We start from the raw sequence: 19852 nt of genomic DNA on the forward strand, positions 1-19852 counted from the left end.
CGGGATTAATTCAAGTTGCAATGTTGTCAAGCAGATGCAATCTGTCAGAAAGTGAAAAATACCTCATGTTTTTACCATTGTTGAGTAAACTGTCAATTTAGACATGAGCTTGTTGTGGTTTTTTTTTTAAGACAATAATAAATTTAGTTTTAAGATTTTGTATTTACAGAAACTATATTTACCCTTCTGTGCATAAGGCTTTCTTGGTTTATGTGAAAGTCCAAGTGAGAAAAGACAGATGGTGGAGAGGTTTCTTTCCCCATCTGTACCTGTGGGAACAGAAGTGATAAGATCTGCTCTGTTTTATGGATGTCTTCAAAGCATATCATAGCAATTCTGAGTTTGCTTTTAGTCAGAACAGAACTCCTTGCAATTTGTTGATATCTGAAAGGGCAAATAATTTCACTGAGGAAAAAAAAAAAAAAGGAATGTACCCCAGTCTGGTCCTGAAAGAATCAAGTATTTTTCCTAAATAAAATGTTTGTCACTTCAATTTATGCGTCAAACACAACTCCTGAATTTGCAATGAAAGCTCTTAGAATAAAATGTTAATGCAAGTTATCAAAAAGGGCAGACATGAGAAGCAGCCTGTGTGATAAAGCTGTTTCTAAGCCAGTAGGAAAAGTAAAAATTGGGAATGGGAGTTTCAAAGTTCCCAAATACACAAATAAGGCTCAATGATGCCATATACAGGCAATACACAAAACCTGATAATCAGAGCAGCAGGGCACTGCCCAGAGAAGGGCAATAACACTGAGTAATAAATCATGGCTCATTCCCTGGGTGGTCTATCTGATACCTCTCTTTTGTAATCCTGTTGCATATACAGGAGGAAGAAAACTTTGGGAATTCCCCTATGATTTCATCAGAAAAAAAAAAATATACCCATCATTTAAACTAATATTCCTGGGAAATAAAAGTTTATGTTGCTTGAGCCAAAAATTACAAGATGATCACTGTCCTTACGGGAGAAAGAACAGAATGCACTTACTATTTCAGTACACAGTGAAAAGTGCAAGCTAGACACATCACCCAATGGTTTGGGGAGGAGAAGAGCTTTCACATAAACATTATTTGGAACTGAATTCACTACTACTTATCTATTTCTAAATTATACCCCTGAGAGTTTTCAGAGATAATCCTTCTTTCTTTTGATTCTGTTTCTTAGGCCCTGGAGAAGACAGGGAGTGTGGGATGATTTGTCTTATAAAGTATTCTTCAGAAGTTCATGCACTTGGAAGCTTCTGCTAGGAAATACTGTGTTGGCTGTTGCTTTGCCTTCTCTTTCTGAGAGCTGGAGATTTTGGAGATCAAAAGGGAGAGGATTAAATGAACAACACAGCATCAGCTCATGGATTTATACCTTTCTGTTTGGAATGTCATTTTCTTATTAACACAAATTAACATTTATACTGAAGATATCAGTACTTCTCACTCAAGCTGCAAAAGGATTTCAGACTCCACTAACTGTGGAGAAGAAAAACATCTGGAATTGCATTAGGAGAGAAAGTAACAAACATAATTGAAGAATAGGAAGATTCTCTGAAGAGTAGGAAGTTTAGCTCTGACAGTTTCAAGGAAGATAAAAGACAGAGTTGTTTCATCTTAGAATGGTACAACCAAGGTTGGAAAAGACTCCTGAGACCCTTGAGTTCAACCATTAGCCCAGCACCACTGAGCTCACCATCAAACCCTTTTCCCACTGCCACACCCACACAGCTCTTGCCCACTTCCAGGTATGGTGATTCCACTGGGCAGCCTGTTCCAATGCCTGACCACCCTTTTGGAGAAGAAATTTTTCCAGTATTCAATCTGACCCTCCCCTGACAACAACTTGAGGCCGTTTCCTCTCACCCTGTCACTTGTTTCCTGGGGGAAGAGACCAACTCCCAGCTGTTCCACCCTGCCTTAAGGAGCTATAGAGGGTGGTAATGTCCCCCTTGAACCTCCTCTCCTCCAGGCTGAGCCCCTCCAGCTCCCTCAGCTGCTCCTCCTCAGACCTGAACTTTGTGGAGTTCAGCTCAGAACAGAGGTTTCTGAACGTGGCATCATTGCCCTTGGACATCCTTTTTATAAGAGGAAACTTTTCTTCAGAGCTGAAAACTAAACAGACTCAGAATATTTCAACTATAAACCTGTCATTGGTAACTGCAAAAAGAAGTTCCAGCTGCTGAGAAGCGTTTGTAAAGGAATAGTGTTCACTTTCTTTGGAATGCTGTTCCTCAGTTTCTGCTTTACAGTCCCCAATGTGCCTCATCAGAAATCAAAGAGCAGCTGGGTGTGTGCAGGTGCAGAATAAGGTCTCACAGGGAAAAACATCTCTCAAAACAGAGTATTTATTTTCAATATTCAGGTCTAATAATAAAATTGACTACATCTTTAAATAATCTAAAATAAAGGTAAAATAAATTTGGTCCTATAAAACACTCTGTTACCTACATTAGAATAACCCAACTACAGCTCCAAAACCTGGCAGTTCTGTTTCCCTAAGGCTGGATCAAGCAATTGACTGGAAACCACATAGAGTATCTGTGCTAGTGCCAGAGCCAGCTCAGGGAAGAGAAGGGAAGCAGATCACCTCTGTTGGGAGGAATTTCTGTGGTGCTTTAAGGTTATCATTAACAAGACTCAAAAATCCATGTTGTTCCAAATATAAATGTGAGAAGATATTGGGTGGTTCTCACGGGAGAATGTATAAATGTATAAAGACTGCTACAAGTGAAGGTAACTGATCCTTGTATATTCTCACCACTGTTGGTCAAAACCAAAATCCCAACATACTTCATATGTGGCTGTGTCCTATTTCCCTGAACCAGGAGTTAGCTTTCCTTCTGTTTGTCAGAGGATATATTTCCTGACATAATGAAGCAGGTCACTTATCTATCAAAATGAAAACACAGACATTTGAGAGAACATACAACAAATTCTCATTATTTACTACAAATATATAAACTGAAATGAAATAAAATTGAATAACCTGACTACATGAAAATTATGAAACAGTTTGTATTTTATACACAGCGTATGTACACTGGTTTTGGAAATGTGGGGTTTATCCATGCAAATTTAATACAAAACACTATTTACAAAACCAAAATAACAGTAAGAACATTTTTCAAAAGAAACATGTATGTTGGAAGCTCCAGCAATAATGGAAATCCTGAAAAAAAGGCTTAATACAGTATAGTACAAGTAGACAATCTTCAAAAGTATGAAAGATGCACTTTACAAGAACATGAAATGCAAAATCAATTGAAATGCACTATCAAAAACTTTGCAAGTATATACACAATTTGAGCATCTATTTTTAATGATCACTCTCCTGCTGTGCCCTCAGAACTACTTTTGCCACATCCTGCACACATTTACATGTTGACCATTTGGTTACATTGCATCTTCTGAGTTTTATAACTACAAGTTACAAAATAAAATAACTGAATACCAACTGAATGATAACTGTAAAGCAATCACATTTTCATTGTTCTAGACATTCCACAATAGTAAAAAGTATTCACATTACTCCCAATGTATTCCACCAACCCACCCTTTTTCACTACACCTGTGTGTATTCCTCCTGGGAACCTCAGCCTTGCCTTGCTGCTGGTGCCACAGCCAGGAATTTGCTTCAGGTATCACATCCCTGCAGCAAACACAACTGCATCAGCAGCTCCATGTGAAGAGCACAGTCCTGCACAGCTTCAGAACACAAATGAATACTGAACAGTTACTGCAAGGTCCCGTGCCAGTCATGGCACAACCAACCCCTACACAAATATAGTCATTTTGGAAACATTTCACTGGTTCACTCATTTTAAAATGAAACAAAGCAAAAAGTTATCCTTGTGGCATTTCCAAATATTCTCTGGTTTAGAATTTACCTTCATAAAACTATGATGGAAAAAGTGACGTTTGCCTTATTTCACTCAACTTTGAATGAAGTGAGGAAATCCTCCTTACTGCCAAGAATTTAATTTAAATGACTGACTTTGTACAGTAAGTGAGTTACAAAACTCTGGAGGGAAATTCTGGTCTCATTGAAGCCTTACAATCATAGACTTATTTAGGTTGGAAGAGACTTTAAATGGATCAAGTTCAACTGCAAATTTAACACTGCCAAAACCAAAATTTTTCCAAAACAATTTAATTGCTATCAGTCCAAGCTGTTCTTCTCCTTTAGAATTTCCTAAGATACTAAAGTAGCCATGGAAAATATTTTTGTTTTTTGCTTAAGATTAGGACTCTAAAATGCAAAAAACACTCTGAAAATTCTTTTTTGAAAATGTAATTTGCTATATATAATTTGAACTAAAAATGATATATTAGATGTCATTTTATGATAATTGGTGTGCCTCCCCTAAAACTGACCAAGCAGTTGCAGAAATTTTGCTGCCCTTGGCCTCTCATGCTGAAAAAATAATGATCAAACCCAGTGAGGGAACAAACACTTGATATAACCACAATTTTAAGATAGTATGTTGGCAAAATTGTACTATGAGAAATACTTAAAGACAAATAAAGCAAATGGCATTTTATTATGTAACAAACACAGGAGCCAGAAGTGCTTCTGTGCAGTGGCAAGTTTAAACTAAAATTCAATTAATCACATATATTCTCTATTTAAGCAGTGAAGATGAGAATTTTTCTTCAGAGGAAAAGAGAAATTTATCTTCATATTTTCCAAAACAAACCAGTACCATAACTTTGTTCATTAAGAACACAATTCCCCTGTCCCTCTGTCTGTAAATGAATGACACATGACCCAGAGTGTGGCATATGGAACAAGCCCAGCAGTTCTGTTTGCATTTCCTCCTGGAAGTGCCCGAGGGCCACATTAACCCCTTCAGAGCCACGGTGCCATTTGCAGTGAGAAAAGGTCTGCAGTTCCCAGAGCAAAAGCATCCTCTGCCTCACTGCATCACCCACTGCTGAGGAAAGATAAATATTGCTGAATAGCTATTAGTGATTACTCTCAAATTATCACCTGGTGGTTTTGCTCAGGTTGCAGAATCACTTGAGGAGCAAGGAGGTGTTTTTGTCAGCAGTTGTCCTGCACAGCCTCACTGGCACAAAGGCAGGGGAGCACAGGTGGCACGTGCCAGGTCCCCTGCCCAGGGCTGGGCACAAGCAGTGCCCTCTGCACCATCAGCCACGCTTCCTGCAGCACTGGGACACAGCTGTCCAAACCAAAGCTGGCAAATCCCCTGTTGTTCTGAGCTCTGCTGAAAGCTCCACACACTCCAGGATCCTCAGCCCTCAGCTACAAGACACAAACTTCTTTAGTGAGACTGAAGGCTTTTCCTGAAGGGATTCACTGTGAAATCAATTCAAAGCACTCCCTGCTTGGACAACTCTCCTTTGCCTTTCCTATTGCTGGTCTTAATGACATTTTCTTAATTGCAAATTGCGTGTGTTGGGGTGTGTTTATTTACTTTTGCTTTTCAAGTAGAGATCCTCCAACAGAAACACAGACATGAGCCTGATTTGGTGAGGGAAAAGTGATGCTGGATTTGCCAATACCAAGCCACATCTCCTATCTGCAGAAGGGCTATAAACTCCCACAGGTTGCCTTCAGTTGAAATCAGTGGAATCAGCCTTTCAAATAAATAATTAAGGAATCAGCAAAGGGAAGAAGTGCCAGACCTTTGTCCTCTTCAGTACCAACATGACATATGAAAGTTCCATTTTAGTGAAAGTAAATGCCTTCATGTTTGTTTGGATTTAGCTACAGATTTATGTCAAAATCTGATGAGATGACAGTAAATGATATGGTATTTGAAATGAAGTTTTTAGTGGAGTAAAAACCTAATGGTTGTCCTCACCTACAATTTTATTGAGGTAACAACACCTTCCACCTCACTTCAATGTAATTTTTCCTACCATCTAAATATTGTTTGGCTTATCAGAAATTTTTTTATTAAATGAACTTCATTTGACTTACCAGAGGCTTACCAGACTTATCAGACTTATTTTAGTCAAGAATCTGACACTAAAATTTGCTAATGTCAAAGAAGTTTACGCCTTGTTTGCTATGGTCTCCAGCTCAGGTGTTCCACAAATCAAGAAGGCAAGAATCTACTGAAGTCAAGGGTAGAACTTGCCTTGACTTCAGTAAAGCCTAGGATTAAAAAAATAAATAAAAATTATGATTCATGTCAGTTGTTTATTATTTCAAATCCATTCCTCCCTATTTTATGCTCATAGTTCTTGGTTAGATTTTGGAAGGACTCCAGATCAGGGGTCTGGATGGTTTCTGCATCCCCAGCAGTGCCCCACTGAGCACAGTGGATTAGCAGTGCTGGAGAGCAGATGAAAAGCATTTCTGAGATACTCTCTGGGAAGACACCACAGTTCACAACAATTATTTTACTGTCACTGCTGTAAGACCTCACCATGTGTGGGACATTATTGCTCAAGTGAAAGATCAGTCACACGTGACACACTGCATGCAGTGACATAAAACACAAAAAATACACCAGGCCAGAAGCCCTGCCACTATGCTGATCCACTCTGTAATTTACAGTTCATGCCACATTATTGCAAAGTTTATTAGGACAACTTAATGCACCTTCCTAAAGCTTTTAATGTTGACTTTTCTTCACGTTGTAACTGAAAACAGAATGAGTGCAAGAGGAACTGAGCAGGCCTCTGTTTTTACCTACCCTATCAGCTGTATCAAGTACTAAGTAATGGCATCATATCCTAAACAAAACTGAAAATGGGTATCTCAAATACTGGAAATGTTTGGATTCTGGAATCACTGGTACAAATTCTTACAAAAATTCAAGAGGAAGAAGGGAAGTGGCCCAGAGTAACCAACAGCCTGAATGCACTAGATCTGAAAATGAACAAAAATAAGTAAGATGCTGGGAATCAAAAGGAAAGGGAAAAAGGAGTAGAGTATTTGCAAATTCTTGTACAGAGAAGACACAACTATCTCCACGGGCTTCCTGGAAATGAAAACTTCAAATTCAAATATTTTTAGCATCACTTTTGAAATTCCTGTTAAAGAAATCACAATGGTACAAGCCAATGTCAGCAAGGCTTTAGATTATTATTATTAGTAGTAAAAGCAGTTAGAGATGAGAAGAAGATCCATCCAAGCACAGTGGATCTTTTCTCAGAGTGCTCCTAAGGGTACTTGAAGGCTTTAATCTTTGCCATGCTAAAAGGGAAGCCTTGGAAGAATCATGATTTCCTTCCCTGTAAGCAAGAAGGCAGCCATAATAATTTCCAAGGAATGGCAAAGCAAGACTGTTGGTAGCAAGTCTGTAGGGAAGAACTGCAGAGTACTAAAAAAAAAACCAAGTTGTTTTAATAGATTTCAGTTTAAACTGAGTACATAAGTTTCATATCCAGTTTTCAACTTACTAAGGAGTTTGAAAAACCTTTAAGTAGTCAGCAGCTGCCATGCTACATCAAGGGAATTGTTAATATTTACACTGTGATGTAACTTAATAAAATTAGTTCAAGAAGGAAAAATGTTACCTTAAGATCAGAAAGTGTTTTTCAATATGACAAGGAAATAGCAGTGGAGATCAGTTTTCAGATAAAGTGACAATTGATAGTTAGCACTTCCATGGCCAACACTGAACTTTGCTCTGGTAGCAGCCACAATGAAATGAAAGACAAGGACTTATTCCTTTTGAGTGGCCGGGTTTTTAAATGTAGCAGGCTAGCATTTTGCTTAGTGAATTATAACTTTTTCTTTAGTTTTTACATGACTTTTCAGATAGTAACATTAATGAAAATAGAGAGTGAAGCTGTTAAAATAACCATTAGGAGAGATGCAAGAAACAATTGGAGATAGATTTGAAATACAATATTTCAAATATCAAAGCAATCCAGTTTCTTTAAACACATATTTCTCTAACCTAAGATTTATATCAAGTACTTTGCAAATTAATTTATACACCAGCCTCTCCACAAGCTGTGTTTTAAGACAACACTATATGAACAATAGTGGATTTTAGCTATTACAGGTACACAAACTTGTTTCAATGGATTTAAAAACAAGTGGTATTTTTAAACTTATAATTGGAAAAAGGTTATTCTTCCTGTCAGCTATTGCCTATAAGACTACAGTACAATAGTCAATACTCTTCCCTCATTTTTTAATGAATTATCTTACACAGGGTCTTGGTCAATTGGAAAGAACAGAATCAAATCTTGTCACATGCCTGGCAAACACATTCCTCAACTGAAAATAACTTAGCATGAAATAGAAAATCTGTGGCAGTCAAACACTTTTTTAATTGAGCTACCTATTCATGAAGAACAAACTAATGCAAACAGACCTACTACCAAAATGATGAAATTATTAGCAACTTGTTTGGAGAAGAACTCAACTGTGTACGGTTCAACACACCAAGAATTTGTCCAGAAGCAAACACATACATGAACTCAGAAGTTTCAAAAGAACACCACAGTGGAAATGTTGTTTTTTCACATTTATCCATGGATCCAATGTCTCAGCACAGTGACTTTTGTACAAACTGACCTGTGTGCTAATGCCACACTCATGGAAATTACAGAATTAACCCTGCAAACGCTAAAAAGATAAACACTGATACTTCCCAGCTAAATTATGGATATACCTGTTGTAAAAATGTCATGTGAGATCAGGAGCAATATTACACAAAATCCTGAACATCACAGCGTAAACCTGAGATTTTGGCAGTTTTATCAAAATGTCCTAAATTACTCTGTATGAATCACTAGTCCTCATGTCTTATTCATCATGTGTATTTGTTTGTCCCAAAGAAAGAAAAGTAGACAACTTTGTTTTTGTCCAACAATACAATAAACCAAAAGTAATTAGGTATTATCAAATTAAATAGCATAAATAAAAAGTATTTACAGTATTTTCTAATTATTAGACAACAATTAAATTGTGCAACAAACTTAAAACACCCAACATCAAAAATGTGAAGTATTACTTAAATCTTCACATACTGATTTTACAAAAAAACTATTAAAATATTAAAAAATTTCCATTTTATCTATTTTAAACAAAGAAACTTCAAAAATGTTTAAGACTATTAAGAGTTATCAATTACACAGGCACTTCACAGGTAAACAATCTACAGTACAACTGAAAAAAAATATTTGGCACCAACCTAGAAGACTGGAAAAACTCAATAAACTGTGTCCTCTTCTCACTGTATCCTGTTCTGTGTAATCACCAGACACTCAGACTCAATACTGGCAATGTTAGAAGTGCGGAAGTTACAATCAGGAGTGCAAAAAACAAATATTAGAATGCAAATATTAAGCTTTCAGAGAGTGAAAGGGGATTACAAGTGATCAGTTGCTCACATTTTGACCATCATACCATCGCTACATTTTTGACTTATCTTTAAATCAAATGATTGACTCAAAAAATTAAAGTGACAGGGGGTGTGCTTTGTACTTTCAAAAGTAATTCAAACAACATTTTCAATGTAAAAAAAGAAATCCAGCATTTAACTTTAACACTGAGATGTTAAATGGCAGCTTTTAACTTAACCAGAAAGAGAACCTGATGCTACCACATTCTCTTAGTACATCCAATTACAAAAGAAGAAAAAAGAAGAACAGTTATGTTCTTTTAACTGTGAACTGACTCCAAGGTTTTCACACACAGCTCCAAAGTAAGGCTCTCTACAGCATCTGGACAGTTTTTAGTTTTTGATGGCTTGGGTGTTCCTGTGTAGGAGGCTGCAGTGCCTCAGAGCAATCCATAACAGAGCAAATGGAAAGCTGTCTAGCTGCCAAGAAGTTGTGTCACATGGAAGAAAGCTGAGATACTTTCAATGCAGGCAACTCAAGCAGAGCTTGAACTGTGAGGCCAACCTTCACCAGACCCCTTTCCTCCAGAATGTGATGAGGCAAGCAAAGTCTCTCCTGCAAAAGAACACAGGACATTTAACCAGTTCCATGCCTTTGTCCCCAGGGCAGGTAACAAACACATTCTCTGAAGCCACACACGGTCAGGAAGACACTTGCAGAGAAAACACCTTTGGCCTTAAATGCCCCTGTGATTCTCTCCAGCAAGAGAATGGGCAGAAACTTGTTACAGTTAGGATCTGTTTGAAGTGTTAAACTATGGCAATGTCAGAAGATACAAAAGAGACTACTAAATTCTTAAATGACTTTTCATGAACAGAGTCAGAAAAACAAGCTGCTGGGTGCTGTTGGCTCCGTGGCCTTCTCTCCCTTTCCCTGTTTTGCAAACTTATTACCAATTTCTTGGGATAACTTAGGAGTGCTGATAGACTCAATAATGAACCATTCTCCAAGACAGTCATCATTCAGTCTCAAAATTCAGCACAAGCTAGACAATCTTCCCAACTGCCAGCTGGTGTTACAAGTAATTAATGAGGTAAATCTCAGCACCTCTCACTTCTGAATGGCCTGTGATTCCACATGAGACAGAAGCTATGGCAGAGCAGTAAACCAGCTTCTAAATCTATCAACTAATTTTCTTCTTGCATTAAAGAATATCAAGGAATTTTTTTTTTTGTCTCATAACATGCAGGAAATTATTTCTTTTTCAGGTGTTTTTCTCTTCATAAAAGGAAGTAAGAGGATACACTTGGGCAACAGAAGCACAAGTAATGGGCTGCAACTACAACCATGCTAAAAAAGAGAGTCAATCATTCAGGCTACAGACTTCTATAAGTGTAGGATTTTCCTAGGCAGAATTCATGCCAAAATGAGTTGCTAAACTCAAAGACTTTCAAGTAACAAAACAAGTCTCAAGTCTGTTCCGTTGTTTAGATGACAATATATTTTATAAGGAGGTCAGTGTTATTTTTACTATTAAGAACTGACTAGAAACCCATAAAGCAGCTTCCTCAAGTTCATCCCATAACCCTGGAATGGAACTTCTGTTCAGATCTTCAAGTTCTCTGGTCAATGTCATAATCACTGCTGCTCCCTAAATAAAGCTCCCCTAATCCCCCAAGGTCAGTATTCGCTGATGTTTGCTGTGATTATTAATAAAACAATAAAGCAATTAGTGTACCTGTGGAACGCCCAATTTTTTACAAGCATCAAGAAAGTTTTCAACATTTCTTCGGCACTTGGCCATGCTGAGTTTAGGCTGTGAAGACAGGATATTAAATCTTCATCAGACATTCAAGGAGGAGTGCATATTTCTGATATAAATTCACTTACAGTTACTAAAACACAAGACACATTCTATGGAGACTCAGTATGAGGAAAATAGCTCTTAAACTAAACTTCTGAGCCTCGCTTAATGCTTCTTCCAAGAAAAACCAAAGTGAGTAATGTAGCAAATCAACGCGGTAAACATGAGTCACAATGTTTAATATTGAAATTCAAAAGCTTCTTTTCATGTAAGATGTACCAAAAATGAGATAAACGATTTATGCCTTACCACTGCTGGCGATGGGACGTGAATGCTGGCAACAGAGCGTGGCCTTATGTGATTGGCTAAATGGCAGAGAACCACCCCGTCCATCAACGCTGCTCCAATGTCATCTGGCAAAATCACCTTCAACCTGGATTCAAGATTCTAGGAAAAAGGCCATCAATAAGTTACTCTCAGCATTAGCTAGATTTTCATTTTAAAAGCAGGGTATTTTAAAGCATGTAGATGTTTAAAATGAACATTTTAATGCTAAAGTGAAATAAACAGAATAAATTTATGCTTTACTCAGTATAAACATCCTTTTCTGCATTCCTTTTGTTTGTATTGTTGGGTTTTTCTTGTGTTTTATGTTATTTTGTGGTTTTTTTTTTAAATGACACAACAACATACATTGAGAAAGATATTCTGTCAACAATGACCAGCACACACGGCTCTCAAGCCCATACAACAACCTCACTGCTCATAGCAGGAAAGCACAGAACTTAAGGACAGAAATGTTATGCTGAATATGTGATCAGTGGATCAGTGCTTAGTGGGCAGAATCTGCGAATTGAAACCATACAGGATTTTATGAGAAGGAGGAAAATAAAAAAACAAGGGAAAACAACTGTGGGAAAAGTTGTGTTGCAAAACAGAGAAGGCAAACAATGGTTTTTCCCAACCCAACAACAAGACTTCACTGCTCAGGAAGTGAACCAGACAAACAAACATCCTTCACAGAAGTCACACCACAATTCAGCACTGCCCTGAAAAGCAAAGCAGCTATGATTTATTTAACTCTAACTGCTAAATGCCTTGAAAACAGAACTACACAAAAACAATTTACTAGAAATCTGAAATGTGGAGCCCATTCAGGATTATGAAATTTGAGCAACTTTCTACACTCAAAAAGCATCTGGCCATTAAGAAAACAGTAATAATTTTTCTTCAGATCTCAGGTAAGACAATAGCAAACACAAGCAGATTAATTGTGTCCCTAGAAAATTTTAAACCTCAGAAAAAAAATTCATTTCACTTTGTTTTTTAGAAAGAAAACAACCCCAACTAATTCCCAGTTGGTATTTTGGGTGGACCCAAACAAGTACCAGTGCAGCCTGTTACATGAAATTTCTTAGGAAGAAATACCACTACAGGAATGCCTTTTACAACTGCAACAACTTGGAGGCCTTTAAATTGCAGATTTAAATTGTAGAACAGAGCAAACCAAATGCACTGCACCCATACAGTGAATGATGGTACCTACACTGCGAAGCTGCCTGATTTGTTCCCTCTCTTCCCTTAAATGTTCCATTTTCCTCCTCATAGTAAACCCAGGATCCACTGCACCGTAGTCCTGGCGTGAGGCACGGCTGAAAGCTGTCAAACATGAGGGAAGTCAGTCAGAATTCAGATTGAAAACATTCAAAAACTAAAGAACTATAACTGAGGATAAAAACAGGGGAAAAAAACTGCAGAACTTTTAAGAACAAATATATTTAAGCATCCTGCTAGAAAAGAAGCTGCCTAGGAAACATCTTTCAAAAAAAAATGCACAGATCATCTGACTTAAGTGTAAGTGGTTAATTAGAAAATATGGACACTGAACTGACTTCAACGCTGAAGTATCAGTATGGGACATACAACTCCATCTGCACTTCTTCAAGAGTCTCAATCTAGCTTTCAAAGTATTTGCATTGTGTTTTACTTTTAATAAAGTAAAAAGCCTTTAAGCCATCAAAACCTCAAGAACAATTGTGTACTGTTCCCCTGTTCTTTGACAGTGACTAAGTATGCACAAAATAAATAAATGTGAAAAAAAATCTTAAAAAAAATAAGCCCCCCAAAAAAATCCTAAACAAATGATTCTGCAACTTGAGGAGCTTCCAATCATTTGTTTGCCAAAGCAGCTGTCTGTGCCTTTCCCAGTACACTGCAGTGATAAGTAAATTGAGTGAACTGCTGTACTGTGACATCTGCTATGCTTACTGCCTCTTGCAGCCCGGAAAATAAACACACTGTGCTAGAGAACAGCAGCTTACCTGACCTTGGTTTGAGACCAAATGGACCATGAATGTTACTATCTGTCCTTTCATAATCCTGTTAAAAGAAATGAAGTCAGTTTTCTTCCACTCATTAAAGGAAAGAACTTTTGTTCCCATCAAGAAACTGTTTAAATTATTCTTGCCTAAGGACAGTCCTTCTGCTTAGCTGTAATAGTCTTTGAAAGAGGACAATATAAAATAAATTGAATGAATGTAACCTTACTACATATAGATAAAACTGTTATAATGAGAAAGGAAAGCAGCACTAGATTATCTAAAATGTATTTTAAAATATTTCAAACTACTGCAAACCATTCTGTGAACAGAGTTTAAGCCAGCTGTAAGCAGATGCAAACATTCTCCCCATGTTTGGCATCAAAACATTTCTTAAGAGATATCTACTTCCAGCTATGAAGACCAGGTTTTTATCATTTCACCATTTGAAAAGAGAATGCACTCAATATCTTGAGCTATGTACAAGAGATACCCTTGTTTCATTCCAGTGTATTCTGGGAGAGGTTTTAATTCTGCTCTCTCAGGCTCCTCACTGACATGAGGAAGAAATGTTAATAATATTAGCTGTACTCTGAGCTAAGCAGTGCAGTGCTCTCCCAGTGAGACTCCATGCACACCAGCCCTGAATGAAGCTGGAAGGATGCACCACAAGGGTGACACCCAGGATTGACAAGGATGAAACTCCTCGAGAAGTGTCACCACCTTTGGGTTCCTGGTGGTGATGTACAAAGTACTAAACCACAAACTACAAATCCTCTCAGTGACTATGTGCCCAGAAGAGCAGTATTCCCTAGGAAGGCCTATCAAATATGGCAAATTTGGTTTTTGTTTCATTAGTATATTCATCAGGAAAGATAACGGAGACAAAACAATGCACCTTTCCTCACACCAGTTGAAAAGAAGAACTCCAGCAGAGACCAGAGTTGCAAAGGTAAAACAAGTTGTAATATCTGTCTCTAGCTTCTGTTTCTTTTTTAATTTTTATTATGATGAAATACTTCTAATCATAACGTCAAAGGAAACTAACAGCTTTGTATCTGCATGAAAACCTGGTGACAGCAATGAACACAAAGAAATGTTTGTTGAATGTAAAACAAAGCCACAAACTTGTACCTCAGACGACACAGGAGACTGTGGGGACACATTAGTATTATCACTGTCTTGCTAAAAAGAAATCAAAAAGATGAAATTATAAAAATGAAAATGATGATTTAACAAGAAACATGAAATTATGAAATCCATGAGACATGTAACATTTATCAAGTATGCTACAAACTGGCAGCAACTAAATTTAAAATATCTGAGGCAAGGAACCACTGTTGGCTGTTTATATCAAATATTAGTTTTACATCACCTCTGCTTGATAGGTGAATTAATTTTGCTATTACCAAAGCAAGCAAACATCCTACTGTTTCCCAGCAGGCAATCATGATCATTTTTTTCAAATAAAGGATATAATAGTTATTTCTGCTATGGCTTTGGAATGCAAAGTTAATTTGTTCAAAAAAGACAAGAGAATAAATTTATTTCTCAATATTTCCAACAATTACTACATCTCACCTCATCATTTTCATTTCCACTTGAACTCTTTCTGGAAGACTTATACTGCAAAACACACACAATTATTACTTTAAAATGAAAGCATGGTTTTCATTTGAATTAAAAGGCTTGCTTTCACTCAGATGTTATTTATTACTAACGAAGCTGCTGAGAAAAAAGGCCATGTTACAGAAACAAAGGAACAAAAAGAAACAAACCAGAAAAGAACATGACATTTCTAGAGAAGACAAGATCTTCATTAGTTGAAGAGATAAGTGCATTTTAAAACTAAACACTTCCCTAATGTGAACTCTGCATGTGACAGCTGATCCAAGTGAAAAGATCTTAACAACTGCTAACACAAAGCATTATTTCTTAGAAAAAATTATGCAACCTGTGAAAACTGCTTTTGTAATATGTTTTATGTGACTAACATTGCTTACACTTCAGGACATTGACTTGATATTGCAAAAAATTAAATTAAAAAAGATTATGGTTGCCTTTAAAACTTCAAAGCCTGATCACATTCTTTTATGTATTTAAGACAATGCTTTACCCACAGGTCTGTCTGATTTGTTGTGTGTTGCCTTCAGCACTGTCCCACTTCCCTAATTATGCAGAAAGTGGAGAAAATTAAGGAGGAATTGAAGGGAAAAAATTTAAAAAGTGGTATTAAAAAAAATAAATCTATTTCACTGTCTACAGATCAAGAGTAGTAAAAGTAGAGAAGCCCCATGCAGACTGAATTAAAGAGACCATCACCACAAAAGTCTAAGTTTGTGGGGTGTACGTGGCCAGGCTACTCCTCCTCATGATGTGACACAAATGCAGGCTAAGCAAGAGACAACTGCATTGTCACTGCTTTCTCACAACAGCACTGGGGGCTATTTTATTCCCCAGTTTGCCATGGCAAACAGGCTCTGTTTCAGTGCCTTACTGCCTTGGTTTTGCAAATGAAACCATGAAGCAGTGTTGTTTGTTACTGGTACAGGCTGTTTAATTCACTTAGGAGACCCATCTAGAGCAGTGTGTAATGTGATTTCAGGCATCTGCTGCCATCACAGAGCTCACAACTGACTGCTGAGTTATGAGCAACCACTTCTGTATTGGTAGCACAGCTCTTTAACCAGGCAAACAACTGAATTCTGTTCTACTGAGAAGATTCTCTCTCTTTCTCCTCCAATGCCACATAAAAAACTAATTTCAGGATGAAAACCCTGGAAAGAGGATACAAGTCTGTAATCTCTTCAGGGAAAAAAAAAAGGCTTCTGTAATCACAATAATATATGAGATAGATGGCATGCTCTGTTCTCCCAAGAATTTAATTTCTTTGAAGTTCCCTGGCATTTCACAAAGATGTCTGATGGCAAAAACCCAAGAAACTAATTTCATAAATGACAAATTTAATTCTAATTCAACCTAGCACTGCTCAGAGCTCTCCTATTTCTCTACTTAGCCCAAAACAAACGTTTCCCAGTGCTGCTGGAACTTCCTCTCTGTTCTGCAGAAAGCAGACACTGGCACCTGCTGACTGAGGGTGCACACTACAGCAGCAAGGGAACATTGAAAATATTCCTTCTGAAATGAAAACTAATGCCATGAGACCCAAAAGGAATAAATCATTCCTAGAATCATGCTGCAAAAAAAAGGCAATGTATCTTTTCTTTGCACTAAAAATAAATACATAAATCAGTAAATAAAAATCCCTCCAAATAGATGGTGAAGGACATAAGATAAGCTTTTGCCAGAAAACAACAATAAATTACTTTCTTTTCTTTAAAGAATAAACAAAATCTTTGATCAATTTTTTCCTCTTGATTTTCCTACACTCATCAATTATCCTAATACATACACATATATATTAATCAAAAGAGTAAAATAAAAAATTATGTGTTACATGCAAATATAAAAGCATCACAACCTTTGAGGATCTACTTTTACTCTGTTTTATAGTTTTTTCTACTCTTACTAAAAAAAAAGTGTCACCCACCCTCACTCCACCCCTTACCTTGAAATACTCTTTTCTAATTTGTTTACTTCTCCTTCTTTCTTCATTCTGCCAGATTACTGGCTGTGTTTCTGGCCAATGCTGCTCATCCACTGAATCCTTCTGGTTATCCAGTGGCTGTAATAGTCAGAAGTACTTTTATGTAAAATTTAAACATCCCTCTTGTGTATTAGCACAAATTATTATGAACTGCAATTGTTAATTGTTTGCCTGCCTCAATCTAGCTTTATGACCTGAAAGCTTAACAGTCTTAATGGTGATTCTAGTAGAAACTACTTATTTTTTCAAATTTAAAATATATTTCACAGAAGAAAAACAATCTATGAAATAATTCTTGAGAAAATAACAGTTTTCAGCATTGAGACTAATTTTGTAGGTAAGGTAGGAAACCACCAAAGCTGCCAGAAATACACCAGTTTCAAGTGTGGTTAGCCACTAGCACATCTAATTTCTCACTGTGAATACTCATCACACAGAGAAAGGATGGCTACAAGACAATTGGAGTAGTTGTTGGCTGTTTCTATCTAAAACATTATACACCCCAACAAGCTGGAAGAGAAATCTCTCTTTCAAAGTATTATATTATGCAATACATACTGAGGAGACAACTAAAATAGATTGATTCTTAAATAATAATAAATATATATGACTGCCTAGTATATGAAAACTGTAAGTAGACAATCTGAATGGACTGTTTCTGAAGGGTACCACAACATTTCTGTTTCTTCTTACAAGAATATGAAGGCATTTAAAGCAGTTGTAGAAAAACTAACAGATTGAAATAATAAGGAACTCCCTAGAGTTTAACTGGAATTTTGTCATATCATGCAAGATTCTCACTGAGGTATGGGAAATGAAAGGCCTAAATACTTCAACCCATCTAGAAACTGCATCTAAAAACCAAACTGAACATTATGGTGAGGCAATACCCCTATATGGAAAGACATACTAAACCCAAGAAAGTAAAATTTATGTCTCATTAGTTTCAAGACCTTAAAGCTGGTACCACATGCTTTTAAAACAAAAGGCCTCCATTACAAACAAGTCAAACTGAGGCATAAGATCTCCAAAGGGTTTACATTTTCCACCACAATTAAGACACCTTCAAGAACTATGTGAATAAGCAACCATACAAATGCATAAAGTTTTCTGCCACAGAGACAAAATCAAGGAAACAACAACAACGAAATCACTCCAATATAAAGCCACCACATTTACATTTGAATATTTACCTGCCAGCTGTATGGGGACACTGAAGAATTCACTTCATTTGTTGAAACACTAAAAAGTAAGATGAAAGGCATTATGAAGCACACTATTTTTTGTGTACTTTAAAACAAGTCACTTGAAAATATTAAAGAAGTGAACCCTTAAAAAGTGGCTTCTCCACAGCACTACAGTATTTTTTTGCCATCTGTACAAGATGTCACAATGTGGCTTCAAAGTATGACCACTTAACTAAAATCTGAAATCATATTTCACTCTCTTTTAACAGAACTTGACAATGAGTCTTCCACACTACAGTACTTTATTCAGATTAAACTTCTTTTGACTTTTTTAGTTTGTTTTGGTTTTAAGTCTCAGAACTGCTTGTTTCGTTAACAATAAAGGAAAAGGCAAATTTAATTTCTGGTGGATTACCCTCTGATAAAGAAGCCTAACAGAGGTGTACACTTGAATAGGTGATAGGAGCTGACAGAGAAGCTGTGGTAAGTAAGCAAGGCCTGGAAGGTTCCAGGTAACAGCTGCAGGAGGAGTCACACAAGCACAGCCCGTGATGCAGCCAGCTCTGTACACCACAGGTACCAGTGGGAGGGCAGCCAGCCAGAGTGGGATGTGTCACACTGAAGGAGCTGCACTGGGTCACGATGCTCTCCTGAGGTGCAGCTGAACTGCACACAGCCATTCCCACCCCACTGCTACCCAGCACCACCAGCTTTTCTCTCCCCATGTGGAGGCATTTCCAGCTCCCTAAAGACAAGGCTTTGGGTATTTCTGATTATTGATGGTTTCTGGGTTTGTTGTTGTTGGGTTTTTTTTGGTTTTTTTTTTTTTTTTTTTTTGTTTTTTTTTTGTTTTTTTTGTGTGTGGGTGTTATGCCTTTTTTTTTTTTTAATTCAAAGAAAAAGCCTAAGTACAGCTCCTGCAGACAGTGCATTCCTCAGTAACACATCCTCCACAAACAATAAAGGTGTTGTAGGCTGAACTCCCAGCAATGCTTTTCCAACAGCTCTTAAGAGCACAAAAGGACTGCCAAGGAGGAAAATTGGAAAATTTAGATGCCTAAGCACAGTTCCAGTGCCACCCTGTGTAACACAGGATAAGACATCTGTTTAACATCTGTTTAACAGCACAGCACCATCACCTCTGGGAGGAGCTACAACCCTCCACACTGGAATTGGAGCTCTGAAACATAAATTAATTGTTGCCATAATCGGACCTACAAATTTGTTTCTGTATGACATCTATTTTCCTAAATGCTTAGAAGAACAGATTTTTTTTTTTTTGGATCTAAAAGAAAGAAGCTCAAGAACAGATTACTCTTGTAGCTTCAATTTCATCATGAGCTTTTAAAAGCATTATGACAGCAGATGGCAGTAGTAACACAATAAACAAAACTGAAAGTAATAAAAGATTGAAAGCTGTGATATATTTAAGTATATCAATACCATTTTTCAGATTCCATTGGCTGCTTTGGCCTGTTCCTTGTGTTTACTGAAACTGAATGATTAAGAAGCCTAGGAAAAAAAAAAGGTGTTTAAAACAATTTTCTTAGAATATGTTACTTTCACTGCATCACATTTCCTGTAAATAAAAGCTTTGAACATTAAGTGGCCTCTTCCATAAAACTAAAATGTGTGTGTACACATATGAAATCCAAGCCCACTTCTGCTT

General features: G+C 37.1%; 1 protein-coding gene across 1 annotated transcript in view; it reads right to left on the reverse strand.

The window, feature by feature from the left end:
- Positions 1 to 2590: 2590 nt before the first annotated feature.
- LRCH2 (leucine rich repeats and calponin homology domain containing 2) overlaps positions 2591 to 19852 on the reverse strand; it is a gene marked incomplete at its 5' end in the record, with an annotated part of 41100 nt that continues 23838 nt past the window's right edge. The window contains 10 exons of the mRNA XM_084212846.1: positions 2591 to 9882; positions 11006 to 11083; positions 11381 to 11518; positions 12618 to 12730; positions 13393 to 13450; positions 14524 to 14574; positions 14971 to 15015; positions 16958 to 17074; positions 18190 to 18238; positions 19627 to 19695. Coding sequence (XP_084068972.1) covers positions 9763 to 9882; positions 11006 to 11083; positions 11381 to 11518; positions 12618 to 12730; positions 13393 to 13450; positions 14524 to 14574; positions 14971 to 15015; positions 16958 to 17074; positions 18190 to 18238; positions 19627 to 19695 — 838 coding nt within the window. The 3' untranslated portion in view covers positions 2591 to 9762. The remainder of the gene's footprint in view (positions 9883 to 11005; positions 11084 to 11380; positions 11519 to 12617; positions 12731 to 13392; positions 13451 to 14523; positions 14575 to 14970; positions 15016 to 16957; positions 17075 to 18189; positions 18239 to 19626; positions 19696 to 19852) is intronic.

Source organism: Fringilla coelebs (assembly GCF_963513975.1).
Source record: "Fringilla coelebs genome assembly, chromosome: 11".
Lineage (NCBI taxonomy): Eukaryota > Metazoa > Chordata > Aves > Passeriformes > Fringillidae > Fringilla > Fringilla coelebs.